The sequence below is a fragment of the Carlito syrichta genome, unplaced genomic scaffold, assembly GCF_000164805.1.
Source record: "Carlito syrichta isolate Samal-C Ts95f unplaced genomic scaffold, Tarsius_syrichta-2.0.1 Scaffold314703, whole genome shotgun sequence".
NCBI lineage: Eukaryota > Metazoa > Chordata > Mammalia > Primates > Tarsiidae > Carlito > Carlito syrichta.
The window spans coordinates 23,618-38,393 of record NW_007258799.1 but is presented as its reverse complement, the minus strand read 5'-3'; the positions used below and the strand labels follow the sequence as shown (position 1 = coordinate 38,393).

Here is a 14,776-nt window from a genome sequence, read left to right as displayed (position 1 = left end):
AATTTTTTTTTTTTTTTTCTGAGTTGGAGTCTCACTCTGTCGCCCCGACTGGAGTGCAGTGGCCGCTCCTGGCCACCGCAGCCTCACCTGCTGGGCTCCGGCAATCCTTCCGCCTCAGCCTTCCAAGTAGCTGGCACTACAGCACATGCTACCACACCCGGCTCATTTTGATTTATTGTAGAGATGAGGTCTTGCCAAGTTGCCCAGGCAGGTCTCGAACCCACAGGCTCAGGCAATCCACTCACCTCAGCCTCCCAAAGGCGAGGGATTACAGGCTGAGCCACCGAGCCCGGCATTTTTTTTTTTTTGAGTTGGAGTCTCATTCTGTCACCCAGACTGGAGTGCAGTGGCCGCTCCCGGCCACCACAGCCTTGACCTGCTGGGCTCTGGCGATCCTTCCGCCTCAGCCTTCCAAGTAGCTGGAATTACAGGCATGTGCTACCATGCCTGGCTGATTTTTTGATTTATTGTAGAGATGAGGTCTCGCTGCCCAGGTGGGTCTTGAATGTGAGGGCTCAGGCAATCCACTCACCTCAGCCTCCCAAAGGCGTGGGATTACAGGCTGAGCCCGGCTTTTTAATTTTTTGATTTATTGTAGAGATGGGGTCTCACCAAGTTGCTCAGGCTGTTCTCAAACCTGTGGGCTCAGGCAATCCTCTCGCCTCGAACTTCCAAAGTGCTGGGATTATAGGCATGAGCCACCATCCCCAAGCTTTTTTTTTTTTTTGAGTTGCAGTCTCACTTTTTGCCCAGGCTGGAGTGCAGTGGCATGCTCACAGCCACCATAACATCGACCTGCTGGGTTTAGGTGATCCTTCTGCCTCAGCCTTCCTAGTAACTGGGACTACAGATGCATGCCACCATGTCTGGCTGGTTTTTGTGATTTATTGTAGAGACGAGGTCTCACCAAGTTTTCCAGGCTGATCTCGAAGCCCCGGAGCTCAGGCAGTCCTCTCACCTCAGCCTCCCAAAGTGCTGGGATTACAGGCAGAGCCACCACACCTAGTCTGATTTTTAAATTTTGATGAGTCCAATTTATCAATTTTTTTCTTGCCTCTGAGTTGTCATATTTATGAAAGTGTTGTCAAATACTGTGTCATGAAGATTAAAACCCAATGTTTTCTTCTGAGTTTTAAAGTTTTAGTCTCTAGTTTAGGACTTTGATTTATTTTGAATTAGTTTTTGTATATGGTAGTAGATTAAGGGCCCGAAACTTCTTTTTCCCATCACCATTTGTTGTAAAGATGCACTGACTCTTAGAGATCCCTGCCTCCTGCCTATCCCAGGGGACACTAGTGGTCCATCCACCTCTGTCCCACCCTGGGACCTTGCCTTACCACACTTCCAGTTTGGACTCAAGCCCACACTGTTGCTTCGTCCTGGGATACTGATCTCACTAAACTTCTTTGGGACCACAACCTTCTTGCCTCTTCCGCCTCACAGCCACACCCTTCCTACTCCCACCTTGTCCATGATAAGCCTTCCCCAGAGGCAGAATCCCCTGCACCCATCCAGCCCTAACCTGCCTGTACACCATAGCCACTCTGGCCATGGGTCCCTTTCCCTCCTCACCCTCCCCTCTGGCAAGACCTTCCTTCTCTCACTGACCTTCATGCTCCTCCCTTGGCCCCTGCAGGCAGCCTCTCCCCTTGGCTTCCTACCTGTCCCCTTAGGGAGCCGGTGGATGCCCTGCGTGCACCTGGTCTACATGTTGACCATCTCTGTTCCCTCTTCTTCCCATCCTCAGTCCCCTTCTCCATCATTCCACCTTCCCAGGTTTCCTCATATTTGAAATCCTGGTTCTTGTCCCTTTGCCCATGTACATTTTCTGCAACCCCCGGGAACCAGGACAGCAGACCTGTGTGTTATATATTGATGTGAAGCTATTTCCAGAAAGAAGTTTCATCTGTGATTCCCCCTTTCCCTAGGACCCCGCAACTTTCATTATAATGTCACAATAGCATCCCAAAATGGATCTGTGCAGTCAGGGTTCTTTACTGAGTAACATCTGGATTGTCGGCTCTTCCCAGTCTCTGGCAAGCAGAAAGGCAGGACAGAGCCGCAGGGACCCTGGGAAACGGCAGTCTTTGGAAATGAGACCTTGGATACAGAGATTGAAGACTTGACAGGGAATGAGAAGGATCTCAGAAGGACCCTGGTGAGGTCCTCCAGAAAGGTGAGAGTGGGCAGAGGGCAAGAATGATGTGAGGCCTTTCCAGGAAAGCTGAGGGCAGAGAGCAGGGACAGGTCTATTCTTCAGGACCTGGCTGGGGTAGGGGTGAGGAATGGCGGTCAGTAGAGCTCAGTCTGGAGGTGAGCTGGAATTCAGTCAGCACCGGAGACATGGAGGAGGGTGTGCGGGTCCCTTTTGGGCTGAGTTCCTCACTTGGACTGGAAGGTGGGGATTTCAGGGAATGGAAAAGTTACTGGGGTTGGGGGCAGCCTCCTATTCCCTCCAGGAAATCAGGCGCTGTGAGATCCATGAAGACAACAGCACCCAGGGCTTTAGGAATTTCAGGTACACTGGGGAGTTCTTCCTCTCCCAAAACCTGAGGTCTCAGCACCCCTGTCCCTGAGAGCTCAGACCTTGGTTGAGAACATCAAGAAGTTCTGGGACTAAGGAGGAATGCAAGCCAAGATAGACTCTCGCCCTGTGCTGGCCGGGTGTGTGGAGAAACTCCGGCGATATCTGAAATCCAGGGTGGGCATCAGGAGAACAGGTACAGACCCTGGGTAGGGGCTCTCCTCTCCCCCACCACTTTGGAATTGTGTCCATGGAAACCCTCCCTGTACTGTGGATGCCTGCGTTTTCTGCTGGTGTATTATATAATGATGTTCCTCTCCTGTTAGAGCCACTGGTTAAAGACAGTGGGTAGAGACCTGAAGTGTTTAGTGTTGTAATACAGGTGAGCAGTGGGCCCTCTGATGGATATCCAGACCTGAGGGTGGTTGTTAGGCAGGAGAGGAAACCCTCAGGTCCAGAAGCAGCTCTGCCTTCCTCCCTGCCTGCCCATCATGGAAGGTTCCCTCCTGGTCCCATGACCCAGGAACTCACCCCTAACATTCCCTCTTCTGCAGGCTCATTCTTCTGCCAGTCTGGAGGAGTTGAGCCCCAGGGTGAGATCAGCCTTGCAGAAAATCTGGGGGACCAGTGAGAGCTTCAACTAGAGACAAAACAGTAGAGAGGACAGCCCTGCTCTCTGCATCTCCCTCAGAGGGAAGCAGGGCCAAGCCTGTGCCTCATTGGCTGTGCCCTTTCTTCTCAGTGGTGAACATAACCCACTGTTATGTGGGTGAAGCTTTGGAGGGCTACATCACCCTGACCTGCTGTGCATTTGGATTTTATCCCCAGAATGTCTCCCTGACCTGGAATCAGGCTGGGGCATCTTTGAGCCAGGCAGGATGCCCAGCAGTCTGGGGATGTCATGCACAAAGGGAATTGGCACTATCAGACCTGTGTGGCCACCAGGATTCCCCCAAAGAGAGGAGCAGAAGTTTGCCTGCCACATGGGACGTGGTGGGAATCACAGCACTCACCCAGTGCCCTCTGGTGATCCTGGGTCAATCCTGGAGGGTTTCAACCTGGGAAGGGTCAGGCCAGGGTGGGGGCAACAGAGAAGGCTGTGACTCTGGGTGCCTAGTGTGGAAAAGGCCCCCTTTTTAGGAAAGGCCTCAGTGCCTCAGAGTCTATGGTCAGCCACTCCATATGTTGCAGCTGTTACTGTTGTTGCTGTTATTCTTATTCTCTGTGTCTATTGGTACAAGAAGAAAAAGGTGACATCAGCTGCAGAGAGTCCAGGTGAGAAAAGGAGGTAATGGCTGGAGATGGGAGGGCCCTGTCTGGGCAGTAGGGTCCCCTCATATCTCCCACTGCACAGATAGGAGTGCAGGTAACAAGTCTTCTGGAACAGAGGATGGAAGTTGAAATCTTGGGAAGAGAATGGGAGCCACATTCCCATCTAACCCCTTAGTCCTGTCCAAGAGAGAGGCCAGAAAAAGGACCTTGAATGTCTAGCTGTGCCTTCCTCTTGCTGCGGGGTGAGGAGTGGGTAGCATAGAGGGCTGTGACACCTTCTTCCATCCCCATCTCTCTGTCTCTAAGGCACCAGGGTGTGTCCAGGTGGAGTGAGTCTGGAATCCTCTGCTGATTGCTGATCACAGCTTTTGAATGAACAAATAGCAAAGATATCTGTGATCTGGGGAAGAGTTAGAAACTGAGAAGACTCTGAGGACAGGTGATGCCTCCAGTCCCCTCCCACCTGCAACCCTCTCCCCAGTCTCTCTAGCTATCATAAGGACACCAAGGAAAAAACCCGCAAGGCCATGTCTAGGGGCCCTGTGTGTGCAACCCCCTTGGGAGCCCCCACTTTTAACAGGGGTGGGTTCTGACAACACGGTCATCCTCTGTCCACTTTTCAGCCCCTCGTGTTCCTCCTCCAGGAATTGTCTGGGAAGTGTTGTGTCCTCTGGATCCCTCAAGGCCCGTGTTCTTTCCAAGAATCCCCCATGAGGCCCGTGCCTTCTTGAGTTTCCCTGTAGATAATGTGAATGAGTAGATACACAGATGTCCCTGGACCACGTGGGGAGTTGACATCTAAAGAAGACATTTTGAGAATTAGCACATGGCTTTCACACCCTTTTTGTGACCAATGTCCCAGTGATGTATGAGGCAACCTTTCCTGCCCACAAGGAACCAGAAGTGATGATCCCACTAATGGGGATGCCGCAGGTGCCAGCCAGAGCAATGACTGAGCAGCACTGCCCCTTGTCAGGGCAACTGCGTTCCCTATTTTTATCCTACCCGCAGGATTTTCCTTGTGCAGTCCCTCATGGACACTGTCCCCAGGGGCTATGTATTTTGGGGCATGTGGTATGTGCTCTGTGGACTCACTTTGCCCTCCTTGAGCCCATTCCCCTTTTTCTAGGGGGCCACTACCTGGTAAGTTTGGAGTAAGAGATGCTCACAATTATTTCCCCATAGTCAGTTTGCTTGAAGGGAGAGGAAAAGAGAAAACAGGTAGTTTTGTGTTTCCAGAAAGACAAAGAGAATGCAGGGGACAGTGGAAGTGTGGAGTGTCCAGGAGCCTCAACTCTTTCTGTCATTTCCCTACTTTTGTATGACTGGCAGTGGGGAGGGGATTCTCATTCTTGAAGCTAATTGCACTGTCAATCAGCCCCTCAGTCCTGGGGAGATGGGACAGTTGGTGCCTGCTCTATAGCAAGGGGGCCCTGTCCAGGGGTGGAGCAGTGCTGCTCAGTCATTGTTCTGGTTGTCCCCTGCGGAATCCCCCTTAGTAGGATCGTCACTTCTGGTTCCTTGTGGGCAGGAAAGTTTCCTCCTATATCGCTGGGCATTGGCCTCAAAAAGATTGTGAAAGTCATGTGCTAATTTCTCAAAATTTCTTCTTTAGATGTCAATTCCAATAAGGAGATTTATCGTTTCAACTAGATAATCTTAATAGTATTTCTTCCAATCCTGATGTAGAGCAGATTAAATGAAGCAGGATCTCACATTTGGAGCTCCCTCTCCAAAGGGTCCCTGTGGGAGGTAGTGGATGTGATGGTGGCATTCCCAGGGTGCAGAGGATGGGCAGACACAGCCTCAGACTGAGGGGTCTTAAGACTTTCTACTCCACATGGAGGAGAAGATCCCCTGTGGTCTGGGAGGGCAGTGGCCTGGGTGAAATCCCTGTGAGGAACAGGGTAACAGGAAGGCCTTGCAGCCTCTCATTGTCTCTGGCTGCTTGGACTTGAGAGGAGGGAGGGCACTGGGTTCCATTCCTGGATTTTGCTGTTTAGTCTTGTGACCCTTTAACTCCTTGCATAATGGGCAGTGGGGGCAGGGCAGTTGCAGATGTTGATGGTGTTGCGGCAAGATGGGTGCAAGGGGTTCTGCCTCTGGGGAAGGCTTATCGTGGATAAGGTGGGAATAGGAAGGGTGTGGCTGTGAGGCAGAAGAGGCAGGAAGGTTGTGGTCCCAAAGAAGTTTAGTGAGATTAGTATTCCAAGACGAAGCAACAGTGTGGACTTGGGTTCAAACTGGAAGTGTGGAATGGCAGGGGCTGGGTAAAACTGGGTAAAACTGGGTGGGGAAGAGAAAAAAGTGGGGGTATTATCTTTCCTCAGAGAAATGTTGATTCTTACTTTGGAGCAACTGAAGAGGGAGAAATCCTGAGGGAATAGAGAGCACCACTCCACAGCCCATGGGTTACTTGCTGGTTTCTCCTTTTCCCTCAAGTGCTGGATCCACACTTTGTTGGGACAGGAGACCACGAGGGCACCGCACAGCTGGAGTTTCACTCTCTGATATCAGTGTCTGGATCCCCTGACTCCATTGAGGGCACCTAGACTCTGCTGCCGGGTGGCTTGGATTAAACTCCCTGCCTGAGTCTCACCAGCATTTTCCCTCTTGGTGCCTCAGTTTGTTTAACAATGAAATCAGGAAAATAATAGCATTTACTTCTTGTTGTGGTGAATGTGTTAGTATGTGTGGGGCAGTGCAGCTGTAGTATCATTGTTTTCAGTTGGTATCATTGTTTTTGATAATACCAACTGGGCATATCTATTTAAAGAGTTAATATCTATTTAAAGAGTGCATATCTATAGTATAAATTATACAGACATAGCAGACATGGGGTAATGCCCAAGAATGTAACAGGGGTGGGGGACCTCAAGGTGCCAGGAAAGCTGGTTCTGGGTTCCCCAGAAGGAACCGTCACAAGGACACTAACACATAAAGCTCTCCTGTAATAATATAATTACTATACATGCAATATAGCAAATATGATAAAATAAACACAAAAAATCCCCTAAACCAAGATATCAACTAATCTGGCACAGCTGTACTGCCGCACATATATTAATGCATTCAATCCACCAACCACAACAAGAAGTAAAAGCTATTATTTTCCCGATTTTCAAGGGTTGTGGGGAGGTGAGATGTTTCCTACCCTGTTTCTTGGTCCTTCCTGACTTCAGGTCTTGGGGCTCACAGATGGGTGGTGCTCTTCTTGGTCAGGGCAGACTCAGCCCTACCCAGGTAAGGCAGTGGTGGCAGAAAACCTTAGAGGGCACCTGTCAAACAGCCTCAAGGCAGGAATGGGAGCCCTTGAGCATCAGGAGTGGATACAGTACCTGCCTGGAAGCTGGAGAAGGATGAGGGACACTAGTCGGGTTCTCTTTTCACACCCCATCCATGGGTTCACAGTGTGACCAGGAAGAAAGCCAGGGCAGAGAATTCATTTCTACACTGCCCAGAGATGTGTTTATTGATATATTTTTTCTTGTTTTTATTCACTGTTGATGTCATTCAAACATGTATGCATGCCTGTTTTATGGTTAAATATTCTTGTATTTTAGTTAGCCCTTAAGTATTATTGTTGAATGCAGTTGTCGTTAGGCACAAAATTTCATCATGAAAGTTTATGTTTTTGTTTTAATCAAAGTTATGATTGTCCATAATTGAAGGCCAAATGTTCTCATAGGATTTCTCAAGAAAAAGAGTTCTCTATGACTCTTCTCAGTTTCTGTCTTCATTGAGGAAATAATTTTTTTTTTTTAATTAAAAAAATTTTTTTTTAGATACAAGGCCTCACTCTGTTGCCCAGGCTGGAGTGCAGTAGCCCAGTCATGACTCACTGCAGCCCTGACTCCTGGGCTCAGCTGCTTGAGTATCTGGGATTAAAAGCGAGCACCACTATACCCTGCTGTGTTGCCCAGCCTGGTTTCCAACTTCTGGCCTGGGGCCTAGAGTGATCCTCCTGCCTTGGCCTCCCATAGTGCTGGGATTACAGGTGTGAGCCACTGTACCCAGGCTGAGGCAAACACTTTCAACTTTTTTAGTGGCTTCTTTGGACTTCTACTTTAATGTCTTAAAATATCATTTTAAAAAACTAATACTGCTTGATATGTCAATTGCAGCTGTTATCTGTTGCCCATTGTCTGTGGTATTGCACAATGGTTGATGCTATAGGTAGTAGTAATTGTTCTCTTTCACTCTTCCCATTCCTTTATATTACACACACACACACACACACACACACACACACACACAATCTCTCTTGATTTTCAGTATTTGGAATTACAGTATATTTATATAGTAATTATGTTTAGTTTAGTTATTCCTTGTTTCCTTTTCTATGACTAATCCTCTCATATTTCAGTTTTACTTCTATTTATTTTCTGTACACTATTTGTTTCTCCTGGAGTTAACAGTTGCCTTGGTTTTGGTTCAATTTGCTTTGTTTTGTCTTGTCTGATATTTCTTCTATTTATATGACCATTTTATGAAGTTAGAGACTTTGAATATCTATGAATTTCGCCTTCTTGAAAATATTCCCTCTGGTCCACCTTGTGTGCTTCCATCTGGACTGGAGGCTTTGAAATGTGGAACAGGGCCACTACCCCAGGATCTCTGTCCGCCACCACCTGGGGTAGTGCTTGGACATGCAGTGGAGCGACCAGGGATTCCTCTGACTGGGACAAGGCCTGTAGAGAAGTGAAGATCCACTCCCCCCATGCTGATGGCCAAGCGCCTATAGACTGGAAGAAGGCTTCCTCTCTGCTGTGTCCTCTCAGGTTCGTTCAGGCATCAAGGAATAGACCCTAGACATTGCCTCCTGCTGTGTGAGCTGGATGCATGCCCAGAAGGGAGGTGGCCCTGCCAGGGGTCCTGGGACTGCCAGTTGGTCTGGGGCCTCTGTGCCTGGAGACAAGAGAGGAAGAGGATTTCTACAAAACAGTAATCATAGCTTCTAACTTATTTTATTTTTAATTAGTTTAAAAATTAAACACAAGTACCAAAAAAGAAAAACTGCCTAAAAATGATGTCCTTTAATAAAAGTTAAATGCCCATTAACCACCAGAGAGATAGAATTCTTTCAGCCCACTCAGAAGCCTCATATTTTACCCCATCTCAATGATAAACTCTTCTTTCCCCCAATAAAAACACATCTTGACATTTATGTTAATCACTTATTTTTTCTTTAAAATTTCATCATGGAAAGTTATACTTTAGTTCTATAAATAAAAATGTTTGGTCCCCTATATGCTGTAGGTTCCTACTTGAAATTAATATTGTCTAGTTGAGTTTCCTATAGTTTCCACTTTTGCTGATTGTACTCAAAGGTGTGTTTAATGTACATCTCTGTTATCTGTATTTCTTGGAAATTGGTAGTTAGCTATGTGACATGTCTGCTCCCCTGCTGGTTCCCCTAGCCTTCTGTTATGAGTGAAAGTTTCCTGAGGCCTCACCAGAAGCCAAGTAGATGTCAACACTGTGCAGAACTGCAAGCCAAATAAACTTTTTAAAATAAATTGCCTGCCTCATGCATTTCTTTTTGCAATGTAAAGTGGATGAATACAAGAATAACACATAGATGTATTCATAGAATTAAAACTGCTTGTTTATCACAAATTACCTACTCTAAAAAAGTTTATAAGGTCATAGAAATATAAAAGAAAGAAAGAAAAGGGAGAAAGAAGCAGAAAAATAATTTGTAATCAATAATATGTACATATAAATCAATAGTCACCATAAAATATTGGCAATATAGAATTCAAAGGAAATAGAAAATGGAAAACACTTAATCCATTGTACTATAATTTCCTGTCTACCTTCCCACCTCCACCCAGTCTGTGCCATCCATGAGGGCTGAGAAAGTTTGATTCTTTTTCTCAGACTCCATCCTTGGACATGGTAACCAGAATAAGGTATTACCTGATAAATGTTTACCAAAAGAATACATTTCCTGGAAGTACTTAGCAGACCAGGAATTGTGATGCATATGCTCAACTCACAAGCAGTTGTGGGGAGTGACATAAAGGAACATGGTGACAGATGGGACTCCAAGGGCCACCCCTCCACAGAGACTATGTGCTTTTGAAACATCAGCGCGCGCGCGCACACACACACACACACACACACACACACACACACACACACACACATACACACAATCATGAGGAGAGTTGTCTGAGCACAGATTCACAAACTGCTGAACCAGATATTCTGAGTGGGTTGACAATCAACTGTATTGGAATTCTGGAAAATCATCAAAGATTTATAACAATGAAGTGAATACAGAAAAATTAACTGGAACTGAGTAACAGAGCTTTACAGTATCATAACTTCTTCTCGGCCCATTCCCTCCCCAGCCAAGTCTGCAACAGTCTTAAAGACAGCAAGGTCTGTGGGTTTCTGGTGCCACAGAGAGCTGAGTGGACCTTGCTCTCAAAGAATTGTGGCTGTTTGTTTTGTTCTATTGGCTGACTCCCTGAAGGATGAACCGAAATGGCTTGCACTTATTTCTCCTTCTCAGAACTGTCAGGGGCAGATATGCAGTCAGAATAGAAGGCACTTGATAAAAACATTTAAATACTTGTGAATCAGCAGCTTCTACCTGGTATGTATACTGGGGATGCCAAAAAATGTATACACATTTTAAGGGCTGTTATCTACGTATTACTTTTAATTCGTCATAATCATAAATGTCTGGATGCTGATGATAACCACTTTGAGCACCTTTTGTAATTGCAGAAATCAAACGTGACTTGTATTCATCTTTTCTTATTGGTATATATATCAGATATATATACACATATGCATATGTATATAATATATATATATCAATTGGGGAAGGTAATAAACATGCAGAAACACTTTCAATGAACCTAGACCAAGACTTTAAGTTCTAAGGGACTGAGGTTTTCATCTATGAAAGGGAAGAATCCATCTTACTCTTTCATGTGTGGTGGGAATTATATATATTACAATCAGTAATCTATAAATTGGTGACATTTTTAGTGTTGATATCATTGCTCATCTGAACTCTATAACCAAAGGATGGATTAATTCATTGTGGGGCAATCACTAGGCATTTCTGCCCTGTGGTTTTCTTTTTTTTTTTTTTGAATTGGAATCTCACTCTGTCACCCAGACTGGAGTGCAGTGGCCGCTCCCGGTCACCACAGCCTCGACCTGCTGGGCTCCGGCGATCCTTCTGCCTCAGCCTTCCAAGTAGCTGGAACTACAGGTGCACGCTACCACACCTGGCTAATTTTTTGATTTATTGTAGAGATGAGGTCTCGCCAAGTTGCCCAGGTGGATCTCAAACCCGTGGGCTCAGGCAATCCACTCACTTCAGCCTAAAGGCGCGGGATTACAGGCTGAGCCATCGAGCCCGGCTGCCCTGTGGTTTTCAAATGAGAAATTTGTTTTAGGTGGAAGTGGCAAAAATATCTGAACTTCTTTTTGTCGGTCTCATTGTCATCCTCGTCGTGGTCATCATCGTCATCATCATCATCATCATCATATTACAAACAGAGTCTTGTTACATTGCCCAGGCTGGAGTACAGTGGCTATTCACAGGCATGATCATAGGCCACTACAACCTTGAACTCCTAGACTCAAGTGATACTCCTGCCTCAGCCTCCTGAGTAGCTAGGACTACTGGTGCGTGCCACAATACCCCGTTACTTTTTATTGCTATTTTACTTCAAATATTTTCTTTTGAATGTTAAAAATGTTTTTTGACATTAGAAAACATGAAAACTCATTTGATTACAGAAGACTTTAAAATGCACAGAAGAAAGGCAAAAATATCACTTAGGTCTCCCTGAAAAAATCACTTCTGTCAGGGCATGGTTGCTTACACCTGTAATCCCAGCACTTTGGGAGGTCAAGGCGAGAAAATTGCCTGAGCCCAGGAGCTTGAGATCAACCTAAGCAACTTGGAAAAACCTTGTCTCTTATATATATATATATTATATATATATATATATATATAATATATATATATATTATATATATAATACAAAATAAATTATCTGAGCATGGTAGTGTGCACCTGTAATTCCAACTATTTGAGGGCTGAGGCAGAAGGATTTGCCTTAGCTCAGCAGGTCTAGACTGCCATAGCAGCCTGAGAGTGAGACTCCGTACTCAAAAAAAAAAAAAAAAAAAAAAATCCACTTCTATTATATTCTTTTTTAAAAAATAGATCATGAATTCACAACTAGCTTTATTTTTTCCTTTTTTATTATAAATATGTGGAGTACAATTTGGGGCTAGGTATACAAACATTGATTATGTAGGTACCCTTGTTCTATTATATTCTTGAACCATCCTAGGCTCATGGTGAATGATGGTTTCTGGAGCTGTCCTAGGCAGTGGTGCTAATTTTCATTCTGTTGTTTTTTATGTATATACATGGTCTGACAATTAGGCTTGTGAACCATCCTAGAAAAAATGCTACATACCTCATTGCTGAATATCACTATGATCACCTTTTAAGTACTCCCCTTGGGAAGCTATGCACTGATGCCAACGCCTCATCCGCCAGTCAAAGCAAATTTGGAACTTTTTTTCTGGAAGAGCCATCAGAGCTGTCATTGTATTACCCTTGATGTCCTGAATGTCATCAAATGTCTTCCTGTCAATATTTCCTTTATCTTTGGGTAAAGAAAAAAGTCGGGCCGGGCTCGGTGGTTCAGCCTGTAATCCCAGCGCTTTGGGAGGCTGAAGTGAGTGGATTGCCTGAGCCTGAGGGTTTGAGACCTGCCTGGGCAACTTGGTGAGCCCTCATCTCACCAAAAAAAAAAAAAAAAAAAAAAAAAAAAAATTAACTGAATGTGGGAGTGCGCCTGTAGTTCCAACTACTTGGAAGGGTGAGGCAGAAGGATCGCTGGAGCCCAGTGGGTCGAGGCTGCGGTGGCCGGGAGCGTGCCGCTGCACTCCAGTCTAGGTGTCAGAGTGAGACTCCAACTCAAAAAAAAAAAAAAAAAAAAAAAAGTCATTGGGGGCCAGATCAGGTGAGGTAGGGAGGGTGTTCCAATACATTGATTTGTACAATGCTGCCAACGTAAGTACACAGTGACAAGTTTGTGAACTTAATTGTCAGACCCCCCTAAATAACAATGACAGCTCTGATATCCATTCCAAAAAAAGAATTCCAAAATTGCTTTGACAGGTGAACTAGGTGCTGGCATTGGTGCATAGCTTCCAAAGGTGTGTGGGGGGGGTGTACTTCAAAGGTGACTGTAGTGATATTCAGCAATGAGGTATGTAGCATTTCTTCTAGGATGGTTCACAAACCTAATTGTCAGGCCTCATATTTATATGAGGGGGGACTCCAAAAAATGAAATTTATTTTTGAAAAATTGTATATTTGGGGAGCCCGCGGCCTGGGGAGGAGGCGGACTCCCAATCCGGTTCCATCCGGTTCTCTCACCGGCCCCGCGGCGGGTCTCAGCAACTCGGTCGGCGGTAGGGGCGGTCGCGGCCCGGCAGCCCAGCTTCGCAAAGGCTTTCGGTGCGCCGCTGCCTGCAGGCACCCGGCAGGCGCCCTGACCACCGCCAAGATGCCCAAGAGGAAGGTCAGCTCCGCCCAGGGAGCGGCGAAGGAGGAGCCCCAGAGGAGATCGGCGCGGTTGTCTGCTAAACCTGCTCCTGCAAAAGTGGAAGCGAAGCCAAAAAAAGTAGCGGGAAAGGATTAATCTTTAGACAAAAAAGTGCAAGCAAAACGGAAAAGGGGAGCGAAGAGAAAGCAGGCTGAAGTGGCTAACCAAGAAACTAAAGAAGAGTTACCTGCAGAAAGGAGGAGAATCCAGCCTGTGATGAAGCAGGAGAGAAAGAAGCCAAATCTGAATAATATCACATCCCATGTTTTATCAGTGATCCCTGTCTCCCTTCTTGTACAATACAGAGGAATATTTTTGTCAACTATTTTGTAAATGCAAGTTTTTTTAGTAGCTGTACAAACATTTTTAAGAAGGAGGGAATCCCACCTCATCCCATTTTTTAAGTGCAAGTGCTTTTTTTTTTTTTTAAGAGGTGAAATCATTCTCTAGTTGTTTATTTTTTGGTACAATCAGAAAATAGGGTGGGATATTGAATTACAGGAGGCTTTGACTGTCTTGGGTATCAACTTAACATTCCATAGATGGGGGTTAGTTTTTATATCCTATAATGCAAAGTATACCAAGTGGCAATATGGATCACAGTCCTGCATTTAATGTCTTGAACATTTAAAATTACTTCTATTTCCATGTTGTTTTTTTTAGTAGACTTGTTTCCTAAAGAAAATCACTCCTCAATCATGGTTCTCCCTGTCAGAATTGTGTTCACTCTGTAACATCTTTGGTCATGGTAAATCTGTTTTCCTGATAACTTTGTTAATGTGTTGAAAGATTGAAAAATTGAAACCAGGCTGGGTGGCTCAGCCTGTAATTCCGCGCCTTTGGGAGGCTGAGGTGAGTGGATTGCCTAAACCCGCGGGTTAGAGACCCTCCTGGGCAATTGGCGAGACCTCATCTCTACAAAAAATTAAAAAAAAAAAAAAATTAGCCGGGCGTGGTAGCGCATGCCTGTAGTTCCAGCTGCATGGAAGGCGGAGGCGGAAGGATCACCGGAGCCCAGCAGGTCGAGGCTGCGGTGGCCGGGAGCGTGCCACTGCACTCCAGCCTGGGCGACAGAGTGAGACTCCAACTCAAAAAAAAAAAAAAAAAAAAAAAAAAAAAAAAGAAAAAGAATAATTGAGTAAGTTGTGTATATGATAAATTGTGAATTGGTGGAATGTATGTAACAGCTTATCAACATTTGAAGATACTGGTACTTGACATCCTCTTAAGGAAAATTTGCCTCCAAATTTTAAGCTGGAAAGTCACTGGAATAACTTTTTAAAAATAACAATACATGGCATTTTCGATTTTCGGTACGCATGTTAAGAATTGTGTACAAAGTGAAATGTCTGTGTACTGATCCTCAACACAACTAATA

At 45.5% G+C, this 14,776-nt stretch overlaps 1 protein-coding gene and 1 pseudogene across 2 annotated transcripts in view; both read left to right on the top strand.

Moving 5' to 3' along the window:
* Positions 1-4,954, top strand: part of LOC103274287 (MHC class I polypeptide-related sequence A) — a 42,601-nt gene extending 37,647 nt beyond the window's left edge. The window contains 9 exon segments of the mRNA XM_021719427.1: positions 1,929-2,176; positions 2,412-2,559; positions 2,562-2,607; positions 3,096-3,151; positions 3,267-3,397; positions 3,399-3,473; positions 3,475-3,550; positions 3,665-3,799; positions 4,926-4,954. Coding sequence (XP_021575102.1) covers positions 1,929-2,176; positions 2,412-2,559; positions 2,562-2,607; positions 3,096-3,151; positions 3,267-3,397; positions 3,399-3,473; positions 3,475-3,550; positions 3,665-3,799; positions 4,926-4,954 — 944 coding nt within the window.
* Positions 4,955-13,352: 8,398 nt separating this feature from the next.
* LOC103274286 lies at positions 13,353-14,195 on the top strand (annotated as a pseudogene). Its single transcript, XR_002482747.1, has one exon. The product of XR_002482747.1 is annotated as a non-histone chromosomal protein HMG-14 pseudogene (transcript).
* The last annotated feature ends 581 nt before the right edge of the window (positions 14,196-14,776 follow it).